The sequence below is a fragment of the Eubalaena glacialis genome, chromosome 1 (genome assembly GCF_028564815.1).
Source record: "Eubalaena glacialis isolate mEubGla1 chromosome 1, mEubGla1.1.hap2.+ XY, whole genome shotgun sequence".
NCBI lineage: Eukaryota > Metazoa > Chordata > Mammalia > Artiodactyla > Balaenidae > Eubalaena > Eubalaena glacialis.
In genome coordinates, this window is record NC_083716.1 from 90513143 (window position 1) to 90532588 (window position 19446).

The following is a 19446-nucleotide window of genomic DNA, read 5'->3' on the forward strand; positions in this document are numbered from 1 at the left end:
GGTCAGAAGCATCATTTGATATTTGGCTTCTATTAAATTTCCCTAGAAAGTTGATACGCTACGCTAAGAATCCAGCTTCTGTACAAGACAGGTATACTTATAATCTGTATTAATAAAAGTTTTCAAATGCCACATAAAAGATAAGCTGGCCATCCTCCCCCCGTGCATGCCCACCCTGCTCTGAGGTTTCCCTGTGTCCATAGGGGCATACCGTTAGCAAAGTGTGTGACCGGCAGCCTGGGAGTCACTCACCCTTGAGTCCCCCCTGGCCCCCTCCCGTCCATTAGTAAACACGCCTGCCTGGGGCCGCAGCTGGCACCTGGCCCTGGCCACCCGGCTCTGCCCGGCCCCCGGCCCTGCAGTGGAGGGGGGACACATCACTTGCACCATCGTTTCCTCCCGGTATCATCCTCGCGGCCCTCTGCCCAGGGGCCAGAAGGACCCCCTTAAAGTTCAAAACAGAGAAGTCGAGTATCTGCGTAAAACCCACAGGAGCTCCCCCTCCTCCTGCATTGAAACACACCCAGTTTCCCTCAACGCACAGGGTGCAGACCCGGCTGGTCTAGTCTCCCTCGGTGCCTACTGTCCCCTCGTTGTCTGGGCTCCAGCCATACCGGGCAGCCTTCTGTTCTGCAGGTTCATCTCGGCACTGAGGACCTGCTCCCCACGGGCTCCTTTGGCTCTGGGACAAGTGCCCGCCCACCCTGCAAACCTGTCCTCCTGCCCCAGCATGTCGACCGCGTGACATGCTGCCTAGTTCACAGCATCTCTCGGAGTCTGAAGTCATCTTTTCAGCTGAATGTTCCCGTCTCCCTGGGCCAGGCTGGCTGGCCTGTGCACGGTTCTGTCTTTCGCATCTGAAAGAATTCCTGAGGAAAAAACTTTGTCCCCCGCACTGGTAATTCGCTGTTTTTCTTCAGAAAACTCTTCATTTGGTGTCTTCATGTTTGCAAAAATCTACCTGTTATCTATTGTGTATTATCTGCCTCTATAGCACAATGAGGCTGCCTTTCACGTTGTTCATATATTGCACCTTGAATGGTAATATGTAATTTTAAAAGTCCAAGCGCTCCTCCTTCCTATCTCCCCGTAACATGTTTTCGGCACATGGTTCGGTGACCAGTCCCACTGGCCCTACCCCGTCCTGCTGCCCCACCCTGATCCCCGGCCACCCCTGTTTGCTCTCCATCAGGACAGCTGTGTCTCTCTGAGGCTGTCCTGCACGTGACCTCGTGCCCCATGGAACCTGCTGAGACCAGCATCTGTCACTCGGCAGAATGCCGCTGTCCTCAGTCCCTACAGCTGCCCTTGTCACTGCTGAGCAGTGGCCCCTCGGAGGACACGTTTCCACACAGCCCATGGTCAGCCCTGTGTGCAGGGCGGGCAGCGGTGCTCTGGGCCCTGCTCGGCCTCTCGGCCACTTACCGGGCAAAGACGGTGCCACTGCCGCCAGGGAAGGTGTAGGGGTGCTGCTTCCGGAACACGTGTCCCACGCGGCTGCAGGGGATGATCTCCAGGCTGCCACCGCACTGCCACACGCGGAACGAGATCTCTGAGGTGGTGAATGACACGGGGTGACCGAGAGCCTGGGCCACCCCCAGGGGGTGCGGATGCCCACCCTACCCCCGTGGCCTGAGGCGATGACACCCGGGAGCACTCCCTTTCCAGAGGGTCCTGAACGTCCCCCTTGGGGACCTCTGACACCACGTCTCTAGGCTCCAGGGCACAATCAAGAAAGTATGTGCGAGGGGTATGGGGTGGCGCGTGCATAGGCACGTCAAACCATCCAGCTGGATACCAGAAGTATGTATGATTTTAAGTTGTCACCGAAACCTCGATAAAGGTGGAGGGGGAAAAAGATTGAACGAAAGATCCTACTTCAGTTCACTAAGAGGGTGTCTGCACAGCACAGTGTCGTTTTATAGGCAATGTAAAGTAGTGTAGACAAAAAGAAATAACTCATGCCAAACAAACTACCCACACTGGGACATGTACTCCCTTAGATTTTAGCACTGATCAGAATTACAGATGCCAGCTCTATCTGTGTCACCAAATCCCATGTTTTCATGAAAAAATTCTATTTGAAATTGAAAAAGAAGTAAGAGTGAGCCTACGGAAACATTTTTCAAATTCAGACTAGAAGCCCTGAGACAGGAGTGATTCCCTGGTCTACTGAGAACAGAAAGACTCCTGGCATCAGACCATGCATCCCTGTAATATCACAGACACCGTGCATGAGACATGGCCCGGAACTCCTCTCTGGCCGGTTCTCCATCATGGAGCATTACATGCGCCTTCCGGGGATGAGCACTGAGTTAGAAAAGGCAACGGACAGTGCACGAATGGCCATGCGTCAAAAGGCATGAAATGCCCACAATCAGCCCTAAGGTCGACGTAACAGGCAATCATATACGTCATCTTCCTCTAAAACTTATTGTCAGGGCCCTGAGCACCAGCACGCACCTGGGATTTCTCCATCCAGGACAGAATCAACCTCTTCCCTTAAACTGCAAAACTTACGTCATCCCTGCGCACCAGCAAGCGTCCAGCCAGCCGGCCAAGTCCAGCGGCCAAGGGTACTCGAGGAACTGCCAGACCTCACAGCCACCCCGGCTCTCACCAGCCGCTAACCAGCAGGCTGGCAAAGGCTGCTCTTCACCTGCGTCAACACAGACGCTACCCGCCGAGTCAGGAAACGCGCAGAGCAGGCGCTGGTCACGACGACATGCATACACACGCGGCCCAGAGCATCCACGCTTGGGAGAAGCCTGGACATGCAGGCACCCAACCAGGCTCCTGTCCTGATGGCCAGCCATTCCGAGTGGCTGCAGCCTGAGCCAGAGGCCCGACTGAAGGCAAGAAACAGGTTAAGTAGGAAAGTCAAGACAGAATATTCTGGAGGGTTAGATGTCTTTTTCTTTCTGCAAGACTTCACGAGGTTGGTATGGAAGGGCCTTTCCTCTCCATCACCCTGCCTCCCTGACAACGTGCTGGGGAGTGAGACAGAACGGCAGACTCAGCAGTCATGGCAGCCAGGGCAGACGGAGCGGAATCAGGTGCCATTCGTGTGGACCACAAGGCCTCGTGCGGCAGCAGGCGCCGGGCTGCGGCAGAAGCCACGCGACACCCACTCAGGCGCCAACAGCACGAACTTCTACTTGGATCTGGTGAGCTAAAGGCAGGAACACCTCCCCCACTAGGAACGAGTAAGACATGCAGCAGTCGTGGGACTTTAATGGCCATTTCCCTTGTCGTGTTGAAAACGCGTGGTCCTAAGCACCAAGGCTAAGCAGAGTGTCGAACAGAACTTGACTAGGAGGCTCTCTGTATCTAAGGAAATAAGATTCAAAGATACAGTGGCCTACCTGGAAAATTCAGAATCGGGGCCCACGAAGGCCCCCTGGCTTCTGTATGGGGAGCCAATTAAACCAGTAGGGAGCCATTCAGAGACTTGGTGGAAGAGTTTTAAGGCTAAGGACAACTACGGTTATGTTCAACTGATTTCACTGAGCCCGACAACATGGGGATGATTACTCAGGACAACTTGGTGGCTTTTTTTTTTTTTAATGTATTATTTTTAAAATATTTATTTATTTATTTTGGCTGCGCTGGGTCTTAGTTGCGGCATGTGGGATCTTCAGTTGCGGCATGCAGACTTCTTAGTTGCAGCATGCAGGCTTCTTAGTTGTGGCACGCATGCGGGATCTAGTTCCCTGACCAGGGATCAAACCCGGGCTCCCTGCATTGGGAGCGGGGAGTCTTACCCACTGGACCACCAGGGAAGTCCCCAGCTTGGTGGCTTTTTAATTAGGCCGTTTGTGTTTGCATTTGGCTCTGCTAACAACCAGCTCTGAGACCTCAGTCCTTCCAGAAAGCATGAAACGAGATGATGCAATGGGGGCAGTCAGCATCCTTTCTAACGCTGCAGGGACGTGCTGAAAAGGACAAATAATGTTCCCAAGTAGCCTAACCCCCGCATCTCACAAGGGCCAGGGATCGGGTTCTTCGTCCTTTTAAAAATTTTATTTATTTATTTATTTATTTTCTTTTCTGGCCGCTCTGTGCACCTTGCGGGCTCTTAGTTCCCCGACCAGGGATTGAACCTGGGGCCAAGGCAGTGAAAGCGCCGAGTCCTAACCGCTGGACCGCCAGGGCTCTTTGTCCTTTTTAATTGCTTCAATTAGACTTACACTGTTGGTCAGGAAGTCTGGGAGCACTAGTGGATTTGGTGGGGCACGCCTGGAGGGGATGTTGGGATTCGACTTGGGTATCCCTGTCCCCTGCCTCTCCTAACTCGGGCCCACACAAGCCCTCAGGCTGGACAACTGCTGGGGGTGTGCATGCAGCACCCAGAAAATCAAGTCTGAGCAGTACCAAGAAGAGAGAAGGACTCACATCACGGACTCTTCCTGCTGAAACCCTTGTGCCTGTTTAACCCTGATGAGAGAAGACCCTCCAGAGCGGCCGCGTCAGAGCCTGTCACGGGAGGAGGTGCCAGGATGCTCAGGCCGGGTGGCCCCAGCCCTTCCTCCCCGTCCACCGTGTGTCACCCTACCTGAGCCCCTTGAGCCCTTCCAGGGAACCTCGCACAGGGCACAGCTACGTAAACATACAAACCAAACCAACAATAAACTAGGCAACAGAAAAGATTATTTCCCCTCCCGCTGGTCTCTGGGTGCAAGGTCTCCTTTGATATTTAAATCAACGCTCTCTCTACACCCTGACACAAAAGGCCACCTGCCCTCCAACCACGGAAGCCTAATGGCACACACTGCTGCAAACACCACCGCGTTTCGGTCCCCCCCGTTTCGGTCCCCCCCGAGTGGTGGTCCTGGCTGGCTGGCCTTCCCCAGGGATGTCTGCGGGGCGAGGGTGACACAGAATTCCCTTCAGAAGGTTAACAATCCTTCTGAAGCCTTACGTGCTCCAAAGCCTTCAATCAAGCCCTGCCTAACCGTCAGTGTACTGTTAAAAAAACCAAAAGGCATCTGACTCTGATCCTTCGTCCTGGTGTAGTTACTGAGTCTAAAGAAGCTTTCAGAATCAACCAAGGCAACAACCTCTCTCCACAGATGAGATGCTACCACTAACATTAATGTCATAAAATGAGAGAAAAATAATGGGCTTGTCTAGTCTCTTAAACTTAAAAAAAAAACAAAAAAAACAAAGTCTCTGTTACAAGTAAAAACTACTAAAAGTGACAGTGGCATCCTTTTTACCTCCTTTCCTCGACCCCCTCCCCTCCTCCCAGGGTACGTCTACCCAGGGGAGAATGTAATTTAACAGCATCCAATAGCCAAGGAGACTCAGCTCAAAAGCTTCAAGTGAAACAAACAAAAACCCCTAAACAAACAAATTAATTAAAGAGTCTTTTTATCTTTATGGAGTAAATACAATGCAGCTACCAATAAAGACCAAAGTCTATAAAATTTCAATGTCCCTAAACATAGGTAAAATGATTTGTATGCATTATTACAAAAAACAAAACAAAACAACACGAAAACAAATTAGAACCATTCACAAAGTAGTCAAGAAGGGACGAAGTGCCACGGCTTCTCCACCCCATCTGATTCCCATGACTACAATTCAGCCAGTCTGACAGGCTTCGCCAGGGCTCACTTTCTACCCTATGTGGCTAAAAATGAATCCTAGAACCTGAAATACTCCCATTTTTGTCAGCTTGCTTTCCAGACCTTGGATTCAGATGACATTAAAATGTGTGCATTTTCCTTCAAAGACTTAATATGCATCTAGCATAATGCCCAACCCAAGACACTTTTAAGAATAAAAAGGGTGCTGTTTATACCTTATGGGGGACTAATTATGTTCAGTAAACGGTCACTTTAATGTCTTTACAAACCTTTTCCAACTGGCACCCTGCATACCACAAACTTGCTTAACGGTCTTTCCAAAGCTTCCACTTTTCATTTCTACCCCTCTTGGTGGGCAGGAAAAGACCACGGTTTCAGCAGAATTGGAAACGGTTTGGTGTCCGAAGACACAAGGCTCATACGTACCCAGGTTTTCTCCTCCCCACACATCCATCATCATGTCATATTTCCCCAGTTCTTCAAAATAGAACTTATCCATCACGAACAACCCTCCAGCAATCATAGGGGTTCTAAAGAGGCAGAGAGGATAGAAGGTCAAGGTTAGATGGCCAGCATTCTAATGCCAAGGTCAAGCCTACAGGCCGACCTTAAAAACAATAGCACAGCCATGGTCTTTGGCTCAGAGCTCTGGATGCCCCTCTCTGCTTGACCCCTGCTGTCTTCAAGTGCCCCCCACTCGCCCTGCTCAGATGCTCCCAAGTGCGAGGGGCTGCGCGGAGCCTCCCTACGAGAGAGCAGCCACTGGGGCTGGGACGCTCGCTGACAGCGCCCTAGGCCCGTGCTCGGCTTCTCTGTGCCGCGGTCTCCTTGGAGGATTACAAACGGTAAGAGGCTAAAGCGCCCAGCGCACGTAGGAAACGCTCGATGATGCCAGCTACCCGTGTCCTCATCCTCATGCCGGGGCAGCTTCCTCCTCTGCTGGACGGGATCGTCATCTTCTCGCGTCCCCATCAGCCTGGGGACAGGCCAGCGACAGGACCCCAGCCCTGTGCCTGCGGAGTCGCTGTGAGAAGTCAGGGCCCCGGGCCGCAGGTCTGGAGCTCACTGCTGACGGGGGACAATCGCCGCAGTGCAGACGGCGCCGGCGTCCGCAGGGCTCCCCCGTAACCACGCGTCCCTGGGGAGGCGCCCTCACCCCACCCGGCGCGGCTCAAAGCCAGCTGGTAGTGATGCAAGTATTTCCTCTGGGGAAAGGAGGGTGGAGCCCACCGGGGGGGGGCAGGAGGCTCCCACTCGCTGCCCACCGCCTCCCCAGTCCCCGAGGGCAGCCGGAGACCCCACCCTGTGTGGGAAAACGCTCTACGCCACCAAGACACGAAGGACGTGGAACTGGCAGATTTGATACACGTACACAGAAAAAAATCTCAAAATACTTTACCCTATAATCTGGAGGCAGAGACTCTCCCCTGAGCTAGGACGAGGGGAAATGGGGGTGTGGCTGGAAGGTGAGAGCTCGACTAGGTCCCTAGGGAACATGGGGCCTGCTGTCTCATCTTCCACCCCAGAGAAGGACACCTGAAGGACGCCTGCCTGGCACTTACTTTATGGGGGCGACCGGGTTCCCCTGCCGGGACCGTCTCTGCTCAGGTGTCATGTAATCCCATTTGAACACCAAGTTCCAGTCAAAGCCTGCTGGTCACAGAAGAGACAAGAAACACAGGATGCTGTGAGAACAGGCTGTCTGCTCCCGGCACCGGTCCCTCACAGCTTAAAAATATTTGGTATTTGGAATGGACTCACTGTAACCCAAACAAAGGAAAAACAAACAAACAAACCAAAACAACGCAGAGGGAAGAGAGAGTGACTGGGGGGGTCAGGGAGACCAGCGGGGAGGACGCACATTGAAATCTTCTTTCCCCAAGAAGCTTACCCAAAACAGAAGATGTGGGTCAGGCTTTTCTAAAACCAAAATGCAAAAGAATAAATGTGAAATAAGAGAACTGGAGTCTGTGAGGGCATATCCAAGGGCTGTAAGGAGGCGGGAAAGAAGAAGGATGGATTTAAGAAAAAATCTGCCAGGTGCCCCCAACATGGTCCCAGGGAAGGGACGGCAGAGAGGGGCAAGAGTGTGGGCAAGAGTAGGTGGAAACGAGCTGACAGAAGCAGCGAAGGGGCAAGCGAGCTTCATTTCTGATAACATGGCACCGGCCCCAGGTCACTTCTAGAATCCACAGGCCGTGCGGGGTGGCAGAGCCCGGGCCTGGCCCCTGGACATGGTTTCTGGCTTTCGCAGGCCCCTGGTCCACAGCGGTCGGGTCTTGTCCTTACTCAGAAGGTACCCGGCACACCCCACCTGCGGACGCTCTCCAGAGCATGGGCCGCGTTGCCCAGGGTCTGACAGCCAAGCCTCACTGCTCCAGGGCCGTCCATCCCTCAGCCCTCTGCCATCAGGCTTTCTGTCCGCAGGGCTGGTGCAATGCCTAAGTTCAGACTTTCCGTCTGTGTGCTCCAAATCCAGCATTTATCTGCCCTGACAGCCCCGGTGACTGCAGCCTGAACAGGGTAGGATGGCACAGGGGCTCGGGGGCTCCTGGGCCGGTGTGGCACACATTATGGCTCAAGGACATATGGCTCAAGAAAGGTGCCCCAGCTGTCCCTGTAGAGTGCAGCGGGCTGGCAAATGGGAGCGAGGGGCTGGAGGGCCAGGCAACGGTAACGCACGGAGAGGAAACAGACACAGACTGATTGTCTGAGGAGCCCGGCTCTCCCCAGACACGGCCTGTTGCGCACACAAGCACCGCCAGCCAGGGAAAAACAGACGTCCCGGCTGTACTGCTGACGGAACACAAAGGCCTCGACTGGCTAGCTGATGTAACATTACCTGCATTCTGGGGGGAACGTTCATTATTATTTAGTGTATCAATCTGGTCTGAAGAGCCAAGCGATATTACATTTTAAAAAATCTGCTAAAAACATCATGCTTGATTTTTTTTTTTCCTAAAAGGGGTTTGGTAAAATGCTCTTCGAGTGAACCCGGCCCGGCCCTGGGGCAGCGGGAGGCCGCTCCCACGCAGGGCGCCTCACCGTCCCGCACCGGCTCCGCCGTAAGCGGCTGCCACGGGAGAAGGAGAGCCGTCACATCTCAGCTCCTGCAGATGCTCGGGGGGGACACACTCTGGACACTAACGCTTTCTTGACAGCCAAGGCTCCCAACTCCTTACAGCCCCAGCATGCTCACCATCTTCTAAGACTCTCCTGACTCTTGTTTCCCAACCTAAGTGCGTCCTCCCAGCATGACAGCCGGCCAGAGGCCCCTGGGGAGCTGCCTGGTCACAGCCCTGCCCTCTTCCGGCCGCCCAGTACGGCTGCACTATTATCAACCTGTTTCTCAGACAGGGACGCCGGGGGGCGGAGGGAAAGCAGCTCCCGTGGCGACACGGCCTGAAAGAGGCACCAGAGCCTGGGCCTCCCTGGCCGGTCCCAGCGTTCTGCTTTCTGAGGTTCCGTCCAAGGCCACGGTTCTACTGTCTTCTCTTTTGGATGTCAGTTGACCCTCAGTCTGTGTGTCTGTCTGGAATAGTCCGTCTCCTAATCAGCTCAAAATGTTGGAGATGGGAAAAGAAGCCCCTCATTTTACAGAAAGAAACAGGGGTGCTAGGATGCTGGAAAAAGAGTTCACTCATCTCAGGTGTGAAAAATCAATAGTGAATAAATTACACACGGAAGGCAAAGGCTCTGACATCTCTTTTATATTTCTTTCTACAGCAGGCTTTGCTGAATTCTTGGCTCTCAGCCGAGGTCTGAGAGGCAAGGCTGCCGGCCAGCTGAGATTCAGAGCATGAAGCATTTACTGGGCTGTGTGGGAGCCCTGGGGCCACAGGTCACCCCCATACACACACAGTCCCAGGGACACAGGGGAACCTGTGGGGCACAGGTCACCCCCATGTACACACGGTCCCCAGGACACAGGTCACCCCCACGTACACACAGTCCCCGGGACACAGGTCACCCCCATGTACACACAGTCCTGGGGACACAGGGACAACAGTAGGAGCCCGCTCCTCAGGCGGGGCTAGCGTGACTCCCGTGCACCCATCAGCTTCATGAAGCTCCTCACGAGAACAGTTTCCCCAGGTGGGGTCCAGGAGCCCCTGGGGTCCTCAGGGGCTTTCAGAAACTGCTTTCAGATTTATGCTAAGGCCCTACAGGCCCCTTTCAATCTCATTTTTCCAAAGTGCAGGAAGGAGTGTTCCGGAAGCTGCAGGACGGGCAGCGCCCACGTGGCTGCATCGCCTCGTGTTCTCACCGTTTCTCAGCCTTACCTTCTAACACAGCAAACGCTGATCGGTACGGCCTATGTGAACAAAGCTCTTTGGGGCCTTCACTATGAATTTTTAAGAAGGTAAAGAGAGTATCAGACCAATCACTGTGGGAGCCCACGGCGGGAGGGTTTGAGGGGGTCACACTTGAGCCGCGAGGACCCCCAGGAAACCAGGGGGGTCATTCAGATAAAGGCTCCCCAGAAAGGTTCCACCACGGCGGGACGTGGGTGGCCCGTGGGCAGGAGAGGCTGACAGCCAGGCGGCGGGAGGGCTGCGCTCCGCAGGCCTCGGGGCCCAGGAGTCACGGGTGAGCGGGGCGGATGGGCTTCCAGCAGGAGACGGACGCTGCGGCGAGGGGGAGGGTGAAGAGGGCAGACCCCCATCGGCCTGGCGCCTCCACACCGGCTCCCACGGGGTCGGCTCTGTACGCCAAGCCGGTGCCAGGGACGCGAACTACGCCTACCGTCTAGGGGAGGCGAGGCCGCTTCTGTCCCCTGGTGAGCCCCGCCAGCTCAACACAGGGGCGCCCTTGGCCGCGGCCCCGCTCGGCCGCGTGCAGGCGCCGTCGCCGTCCCTGGGACCCGCGCGGACAGGCTGGGCCCCGCGCAGCACCTACCGCCTTTTAAGTCCGCAGATGCGCCCACGTACTGAAAGTTGTCCATGTTGATGACGTCGATGATGGGGGACACGACGCGGGTCCTGTCCTGCAACGCACGAAGGCAACAGCAGGTGTCAGAGGCAGCCGGGACCCGCTCAGGCGGAGGCCTGAGTGTCAGCGCTCACGGGGAGACCGCCGCGCCGGTCCCCCGCCACCCCACGCCCTGGGGCGCCCGGCTGGGCACCTGCAGCCCTGCGCTGCGCTGGGTGTCGGGGGTGCAGGGGACGCTGCCCCCCCCCGGAGGCGCCCGGGTGCACAGGGCCGCCCCGCGGGTGTTCACTGGCTGAGGGCAAGCCTCTCCCGGGACCGCTCCTGAGTTGTTTTTTTTTCCCCCTAACAGCCAGGAGCAAATGTCAATTTTTATTAATTCCAAAGAAGGAGTTCTCAGAGCGCACCAGCATGAGACTACAGTGTTTTATTTAGTGTTTTCCCAAATGTCAAACCTCAACCATGGAGTAACTTTCATTCTAACAGGATCTAAGCTCGGCTGTACTTAAACATCAGTAATTTGCGAGCTGCAGGAAACCTCAGGCAAGGACTCACGGCTGAGACGCCCACACAGATGCGTCCACGGGCCTGGGAGCCGAGTGTGGTGTAGAGGCTCCAACCTCATCACAGCGGACGGTGACCGAACTGACTAGAGAACCCGGAGCCCGAGTCTGTCTTACCCGCGATTCCACCAAACACAAAACATTGCCTTAGGCTGAGGCCTTTCTTTATGCCACCCTGTCACTGCTCTGGTTAGAGTTTGGGAACACAAGGTCTTTGAACTCTCCTGCCCTCTTTAAACTGGGCTAGTTGGTGCTGGGGAGGAACTCTGCCCCACGCCGACAGGGAACACAAGGGTGACGCTTCCCTGAGCCATGGCAAGAACCTGAATCAGCCAGAGAAAGACTTCGAAAAACAAATTAGTAACAGGGCAAGCAGAGCTAAGCACGTAACACATCAGAGGACCATGCTCAGAGAATAGCGGGAAGTTCCACCACCACCAGGTGCAGGTTTGCAGTGTGGAGCCCCAAGCGCAGAGGGTGACGTCCTCCATGCCCGGCTCAGCCCGGGGACGGCGCCACAGATCGTAAACTGCCCCACGTCCAAGTCCACTCCCTTTGTTTTGATTTCTTTTGATAGGACTAGAGTGAGGGAGAATGACCATTCTCAACTCTTCCCTTCTTTCTTCAGGAGGTGGGGGGCTGTTTAAATAACCCTGACAGTCTGACCACGAAGCACGCGGCCTCCATGTGCCCGGGTATCTTGTGCAGCTTTCATTTTGCCTCTGCGTCCCTGGGACACACAGCCTGGTGGGTTGAGCAGCCAGGGACGGGGCCCCCAGGATGGGCATGCGTGCGTGTGTGAGAGGACCCAGGGAGGGACTCAGCGAAACCCGCTTTGCAGCCTGGGCTCTGCCCCCTGTATGAGGTTTGGTTAAGTGATTCAAGTTCCCTGAACCCCAGTGCCCTCAACTGTCAAATGGGGGTGAAACCCTGGACTAAGATAACGTGTAAAGCATCCAGCACGTAGTTAGCGCTCAGTAAACGGCAGTGAACGTGAGGGTCACAGCACTAGTAGGTTGTCTTATTTCATGTCTCAGGACTCACTGCCCATCCGTGATCCCTGCTACGGTGCAAAAAGAATGACTTTACTATTTCTCTAGTACTTTCATTGCATCTACTTTACTGTCTCAAGGAAGTGCTTTCTTAGCAGGGAGGAAAGAAAGTCAATGAAACAAGCAGAAGGCAAGAGAGATATCACAAGAGGCCAAAGGTAATACTAGTGATGATGATTCTAGAAGGCGAAGGTGCACAATCCCGGGTCAACTGACAGCCTCACGCGTCCCTGTGTGGTTGGGACTGCGCCCCTCCCCATGAGCCGCAGCCTGGGTCTCAGGGCAGCACGGCCGGGCTGGGGACCCTGCGGCCTCTGTCCTCAGCTCTCTGCCCCCTCTGAGCTCAGAGAGTGCAAAGCTTCAGGCAGGGAAGGAAGACCCCCCCTAGGGGAAGGGCTGTCTTAGCCTCTGCTGACCCTGGCCTCCTACCTGACAAATGAATTTCCCCCATTGATAGATTCCTGCGGTGGATAAAATCCTCGTAGGACAGTGTCGCAGAGGCCCTTCCTCTGGCCCGCACCCTCACCTCGGCCACCCTCTCCAGGAGGGGCTCCAGCCAGTGGTCGTTGCACTCGCAGTGGCTATCCAGGAACGTCAGGACCTTGGCCTGGGCCGCGTCGGCCCCCCGCACCCGCGAGCGCATCAGGCCTGTGGAGTGAGTCCAAAAACACGTCAGGGGAGAACGCCCAGGGAACGCGAGAAAAAAGAAACAAGAACTGTACCCCCAGCACCTGCACCGACACACCTCCCCACGCAGCCCTCTTGCTGGGCACGGAGTTTATCGCCAACACGCGTGGAGGGATCAATACCGCCTTGCGGTTACCCAGGTAAGAGTTCTGTCAGGACCTTTTTTTTTAAGTTAATTGGGTGACTGAGAAAACAACTTGGAACTACTGCCTTATGAGGAAGGCTTTTACATAAGTGAAGTCTCCTTTATCAAGCCATTGAAATGTGGAACTTCTAAAACTACTCTCCTCTGACACAGCAACAGAGTTTTCTAATTAACTGGGCTAAGGCACGTGTCACCCAGACACTTCAAGCGCTAATGGGGCCAAATTTAATGGTGATAATTTAATGATAACAGTGTTGTGAATATCTGTGTGTTCTAAGACTCATCACGAACCAAATTAACATTAATGATAAAGCCCAGTTGTTTGGCTTTTACACAAAATTAGTTACACTGTTGGTCAAATTACACAATTTATATAGCTGTGATCTGTTAGTAATATCATTTTTTATTATCACACATAGTAATATTCATCACTAGATGGTGTGGTCATAAGTGGCTTCCGCTATGTACGCTGGGCTTTATCTATCCATGGAGATGTGAGATTATTCACAGCCGGTAAGGACAGTGTTGTGAGTTCTTTATGCAGCACAGTGGTCAGAAAGGGTTTTCCATGATTCTTAAAGAGCTGCATGCTAGAGTAGGAAAAAGGCCAATGATTTCTAGTTCTGGTGTTATGGAGCAGCTTGTAATAGGCAAACCCTCTCTCAGAGAACAAGTATAAACTGAGCAAAATAGAAAATGCAACTATAGGAAAGGGCTAGAGTAGCCAAGGGCAGGCAGAAACTAGAGGGCATTCAACCCTTAAAAGAAGAAAATCACACAGAGTGAAATCCCTGTAAACATGGTATTTGCCCCCGATGTTACTCTCCAATCCACTGCAGTGCAGCCTTTTTTGGCTTGAGGTGTCAGAGGGTAGAGTTTGGGGTTGGAGAGTGGCTGGAAACAGAAGGAGGAGATCCTGGGAAGGAGCTAAGTCCCAAATCTGGTGATAACTGCCCTTAAATCCTTGGCGGACGCCTGAACCTACAGTCACAGGGGAGACCCCAAGGAGTCCATGAAGAGAAACAATTAGAAGACAGAAAGAACTAAGATTTCAGCTGGAATCGGGGACACAATTTTTGGCAATTGAGTTGTGCCTAGAAGGACTTGGCAAACACCTCATTTCTACAGAAACTCCAGAGGGAACACATTTAGGAATACAGACTATGTCTCAGGAATAAGGGATTCATCCAAGATAGACTTATGCTAGCAAAGTACAAAGACAAGCCTACACAAGTTCAAAGTCATGAGCTAGTAATTTAATTGCCCAGTATAACAAAGATCAACACCCTAGAGAAAGATAACAGAATCCACTGTCTCTACAACATACCATTCACAATATCCAATATAAAATTTAAAAAATTAGTAGACAAGAGAAGAGAAAAATGTGATCCATATCCAAGAGAAAAAAAGTCAATAGAAACCCACTCTGAGATGACTCAGATGTTGAAATTAACAGATGAGGATTTTAAAGCAGCTATTATGATAACTACACCCAAGAACTCCAAGGAAATGATCATTGGAATGAGCAAACATGGGCAATTCTCAGCAGAGAAATGAAAACCACAAGAATGAAATGGACATTCCAAAACTGAAAACTGCAATTTTCTGAAATGAAAGAATTCACTGACTGCACGTAACAGCAGATTAGAGATGTCAGAAGGACCAGTGAACTTGAAGATGGATCAATAGAGATTGATCTATCTGGTGAACAGAGAAAAAATACTGAAAGAGAAAAAAAGTCTGAGTAAACCTATGGACAATATCAAGTGGTATATCATATGTGTGCCTAGAGTCCAAGAATGAGGCATAAAAAAATATATGAAGAAATAAAAGGCCAAACGTTTCCCAAATTTGGTGAAAACTTCAACTTACATATTCAAAGGGATCAGCAAACCTGGAGCAGGCTAAATAAAAAGCAAATCAAATCTAGGCAAGTCACAGTCAAACTGCTAAAAACCAAAGATAAAGAGACAATCTGGAAATCAGCGAGAGGAAACAACCCATAACATACAAGGAATCAACAATAAGCTGACGGCTACATTCTACACAGAAAAACAGAGGCCAGAAGACATTGGAATGACATTTTCAGAGTGCTAAAAGAAAAACTAATGGTCAACTCAGAATTCTATTCAGAGAAAATACTCTTCAGCAACAAAGGAGAAAGAAAGATTTTTCAGATAAACAGAAATTGAGAGATTTTATTGCCTACAAGAAAAAACAAAGTTCTAAAGGTTCTCTGGGCTGAAGGGAAATGACACTAGATGGAAACCTGAATCTGTGGAAAAAAATGAAGATACTAGAAACGAAAAATATGAGGATAAATTTTAGAGTCCATTTATACATTCGAATTTCTTTATAACTGATTATTTAAAGCAAACATTTTAACACTGCACTGTGGGGTTTAAAACATCATAACAACATATGAAGGAAACCACGTGACAACAACAGTACACAGGACAGGGAACAGAAATGGAATTAAACTGTTGCAAGGTTCTTACATTTAATGTAAAGTTGTATGGACTCTAAATAGACTGTTATAAGTTAAAGATGCATGTTGTAATCCTCAGAGAAACCACTAAAAGAAATGTATAGCTAAAAAGCTACGAGAAAAATTAAAATGGAACACTAAAAAAAAAAAAAACCAAAAAAACACAAAACATCTCTTCAAACTACATTACAAACCTATAGTAATCAAAACAGTATGGCCTTGGCATTAAAAACAGGCACATAGATCAATGGGATAAATGGAGAGCCTAGAAATAAACACACACACATATGGCCATTAATTTACAACAAAGGAACCAAGAATACACAATGGGGAAAGGATAGTCTCTTCAATAAATGGTGTTGGGAAACTGGACACATGCAAAAAAATGAAACTGGACCCCTATCTTACAACACACACAAAAATCAACTCAAAATGGATTAGAGACTTGAACGTTAAGACCTGAAACCATAAAACTCCTAGAAGAAAATATAGGTAAGCTCCTTGACATCAGTGGTGGCAATAATTTTTTTAATTTGACACCAAAGCAAAGGCAGCAAAAGCAAAAGTAAACAAACGGGATTACATCAAACTAAAAAGCTTCTGCAGAGCAAAAAAAAGTATTCACAAAATGAAAAGGCAACCTATGGAATGGGAGAAAGTATTTGCAAATCATATAACTGATAAGGGATTAATATCCAAAATATATAAAAAACTCATATAACTCAACAGCAAAAACAAAAACAAAAGCAAAATAATCGGATTAAAAATGGGCAGAGGAATTTAAAGACTTTTTTTCCCAAAGAAGACATATAAATGGACAACAGGTCCTTGAAAAGGTGCTCAACATCACTAATCATCAGGGGCTTCAAACCAAAACTACAATAAGATATCACCTCACACTTGTCAGAATGGCTGTCATCAAAAAGACAAGAGATATCAAGTGTTGGTGAGGATGTGGAGAAAGGGGAACCCTTGTGCACTGTTGGTGGGAATGTAAATTGGTGCAGCCACTGTGGAGAACAGTATGGAGGGTCTTCAAAAATTAAAAGTAAAACTACCATATGATCCAGCAATTCCAAGGAAATAAAACCACTATCTTGAAGAGATGCCTGCACCCCCATGTTCACTGCAGCATTATTTACAATAGCCAAAACACGGAAGTGTATTCAAAAGCTGCTAAGAGAGTAGATCTTAGAAAGTTCTCATCACAAGAAAAAATATTTGTCACTGTGTGAGGTGATGGGCGTTAACTAAACTTAGTGTGGTGATCACTTCACAATATATACATCTAGCAAATCATTATGTTGTACATCTCACACAGTGTTATATGTCAATTATATCGCAATAAACTGGAAAAAAATAAATTAATCAGGCAGGACAGTGGGAACGGAGGAATAAAAAGCACACAGGACAAATAGAGAACTTGGCCTATGAACACAGTTTTGGCTCCACTACCATTATTAACTAGCTGGATGACCTTGAAAAAGACACTTAACCTCTTTCAGCTTTAATATTTCCATCTGCACAACGAGAAGGACTAGGTTTTCAACCTTCAAAGTACATCAGTATTACTGAAATGCAGATGTCCAGGCCCCACCCCTAGAAAAACAAAAATCTTTATTCAATTGTGGGTCAGGTCAAGGCATGGTCTTCTTTTAAATTCCCCAGGTGATTGTAATGAATAGCCAGATTAAGAATCGCTGGCACAATTAAATCCCCAGCACTAAATGAACCCAAGGCCATGATTTTATGCAACTGATTTTCTCTGTCATCTAGTAGCATTGCTATGAGCATTTGTGTATATGTTTAACTGTTTGGGATACACACACACAAGCACACATACATTGGCGTGTGTGCATTTTCTCACTCGACTGTCACATTTCTCACTTGTTCCATATAGTTCTACCATAATCTGGCTTCCCACAGCTGCCTCTCTTCATTCCTTCCCAAAACAATGCATCAATGTGGGTTCTTACCCACATGAACAGCCTAACGTAAAGCAAATGCATAGTGTATATTTAGAAGGACTGCTTTTGATTTCTAAGCAGGTTAAAGGCCCTCTCTGATAAAGCTAGCACGTGGTTTGTCAGTTATAAAATGCCCACATGAAAGCTAATTTCTTTCTTTTATTCCCTCCTCCCGCCTCATCTTCTTTTTTCCCCTGTGCCAGCAGACACTTAGGGTTTGAATTCAACAAGTTATCATGTAGTTTCTTTAGGGGCAAATACAATGCAAGATTCTGGTTTAATCTCAGCTTGGGGGGCAGATGTGAGTCCAGCAAACAGCTTGCTTAGGGGCAAGGCTGACCCCATTGTTTATGCATCTTGAACATCTGGATTGATGACCTTAGTTGGTTAAAATACGGTGTTGATGACATCGCCCTAACAGGCTCACCCACTGCCAATAAAGTGGACTCGATCAGCCCAGCTCCAGCAAAGACAGGACTGACAGCAGGTTTCGAGGCTGGCATTTGCAAAATCCAATAAGCACGTAACGCCGGTGCTCTTTCCCTTGTTTTGGATGCTTCACCTTGGGCAGGCTGTCAAACTGGAACCCCAGTTATTTTATCAGATGCCTTCAGCATGGAGTCATTAAAGTTCTCATTGCTAAATCTCTGTTTTTCTTCTAAATTCTAGTACTCAAGGGACTGATAAGACTTCCTAGGTTGTGAAAGAAAAGAGAGAAGCCAGTTTTCTAAATACATAAATAAAAGCGTAAGTTGAACTCTTGCCCTGGTGCACAAACAATTTCAATTAGTTAAGCTTTCGATATCCTTCCTAGGTTTGCTGGGAGAGGCTCCCAAGAGGCTCTATTGGAGGAAGGCAGACAAAACACGAGACAGTTCATTGTTCTTGGAGCTGAAACACTTCTTCACATTATTACTGGGCTCAGGAGAAGTCAGAATTCAACTGTCTTGGTACTGAATTGAGAAAAGTCTTACCTTCTCGCCGATCATTTCTGAGAACCCGCACTTTCTCAATTTTCCCCAAGAGTGCCCCGTCTTCCGCTAGGAAAAGAAAAGAAGCAAAGCTTCTGAACCTCAAGTTAACTAACGGAGGGCTCGGTGGGCAGGGACGGCGATTCTCCATCACCTTCGGGCTGGTGAGCCCCTCGGGGCATCAGAGAGGCACCCTCTTTCTGCAGCCCCTACTTCCGGCCTTTTCTCGAAACTCGTGCTTAGCACCCACAGCCCAGGAAGGCTGGCACCCAGGAGAAGGGCCAGACGGAGGGGGATGCTGGGGGGGGAAGGAAATCGGTCTCTACTTACGGTCATTGCTGTAGTCATCCACCAAAATGATTTCTTTTATCAGGCGGGGTGGGCTTTTCTTAAGCACGCTGAGGAAAGGCAGAAAGATAAAGCTGCAGGCCTTTCAGGCTATGATTGGGGTGTGCAATTCTCATCCCTCGGCCCCTCTGGGGCTGCACAGTCAGGTGACCTGTCTGCACCCCCAAAGACAGCCCCGGCCCGGCTGTGCTGGGGACCCGGCCCTTGTTCAGCATCCCTGCTGGGGGACGTCTCCTGCCCGCAGAAGCGGCAACGGGTGGGCAACGGATGGCAGCTGCTGGCCTCACCTGACCACTGTCCTCAGCAAGGCCGACCTGGCTTCGTTGTGAAATGTGATCACCACGCTGGTGGCCGGCAGATCTACCCGCCACTGCTTCCGCTGACACCTGAAGGAGGAGGAAGAGCGACCTGAACGACGAGCCCAGACCAGCCCCGGCCAGGCGCGCCCCCGACAGTGTGGGCAGGTGGCCCTGCAGGACGGGCGCTCGGGGTGGACCTGTCGTCTGCAGGGGGCCCTGGCCTCTTCCGAGATACAGCGACAACGGGACATAAGGACACAGAAAAACACAACCAGAGCAACATTTTAAAAGATGAGAGATTTCAGTGAAAAGTAACATATTGAGAACATCTTTCTAACATGTTGAAAAAAAAAGGGTGTTTCAAAACAGTGAAATCCCATTTAGTCTCACATGCAGATACACCTCT

The 19446-nt window shown here is 50.5% G+C and overlaps 1 protein-coding gene across 1 annotated transcript in view; it reads right to left on the bottom strand.

Annotated features, from left to right (window-relative positions):
• GALNT2 (polypeptide N-acetylgalactosaminyltransferase 2) overlaps positions 1-19446 on the bottom strand; it is a 179351-nt gene that overhangs the window by 16987 nt on the left and 142918 nt on the right. Inside the window, exons 4-11 of the mRNA XM_061182748.1 lie at positions 19029-19127; positions 18724-18791; positions 18397-18462; positions 12662-12783; positions 10491-10578; positions 7154-7241; positions 6018-6121; positions 1426-1552 (exon numbers count right to left, since the gene is read on the bottom strand). Of these exons, the coding sequence (XP_061038731.1) occupies positions 1426-1552; positions 6018-6121; positions 7154-7241; positions 10491-10578; positions 12662-12783; positions 18397-18462; positions 18724-18791; positions 19029-19127 (762 nt within the window). The remainder of the gene's footprint in view (positions 1-1425; positions 1553-6017; positions 6122-7153; positions 7242-10490; positions 10579-12661; positions 12784-18396; positions 18463-18723; positions 18792-19028; positions 19128-19446) is intronic.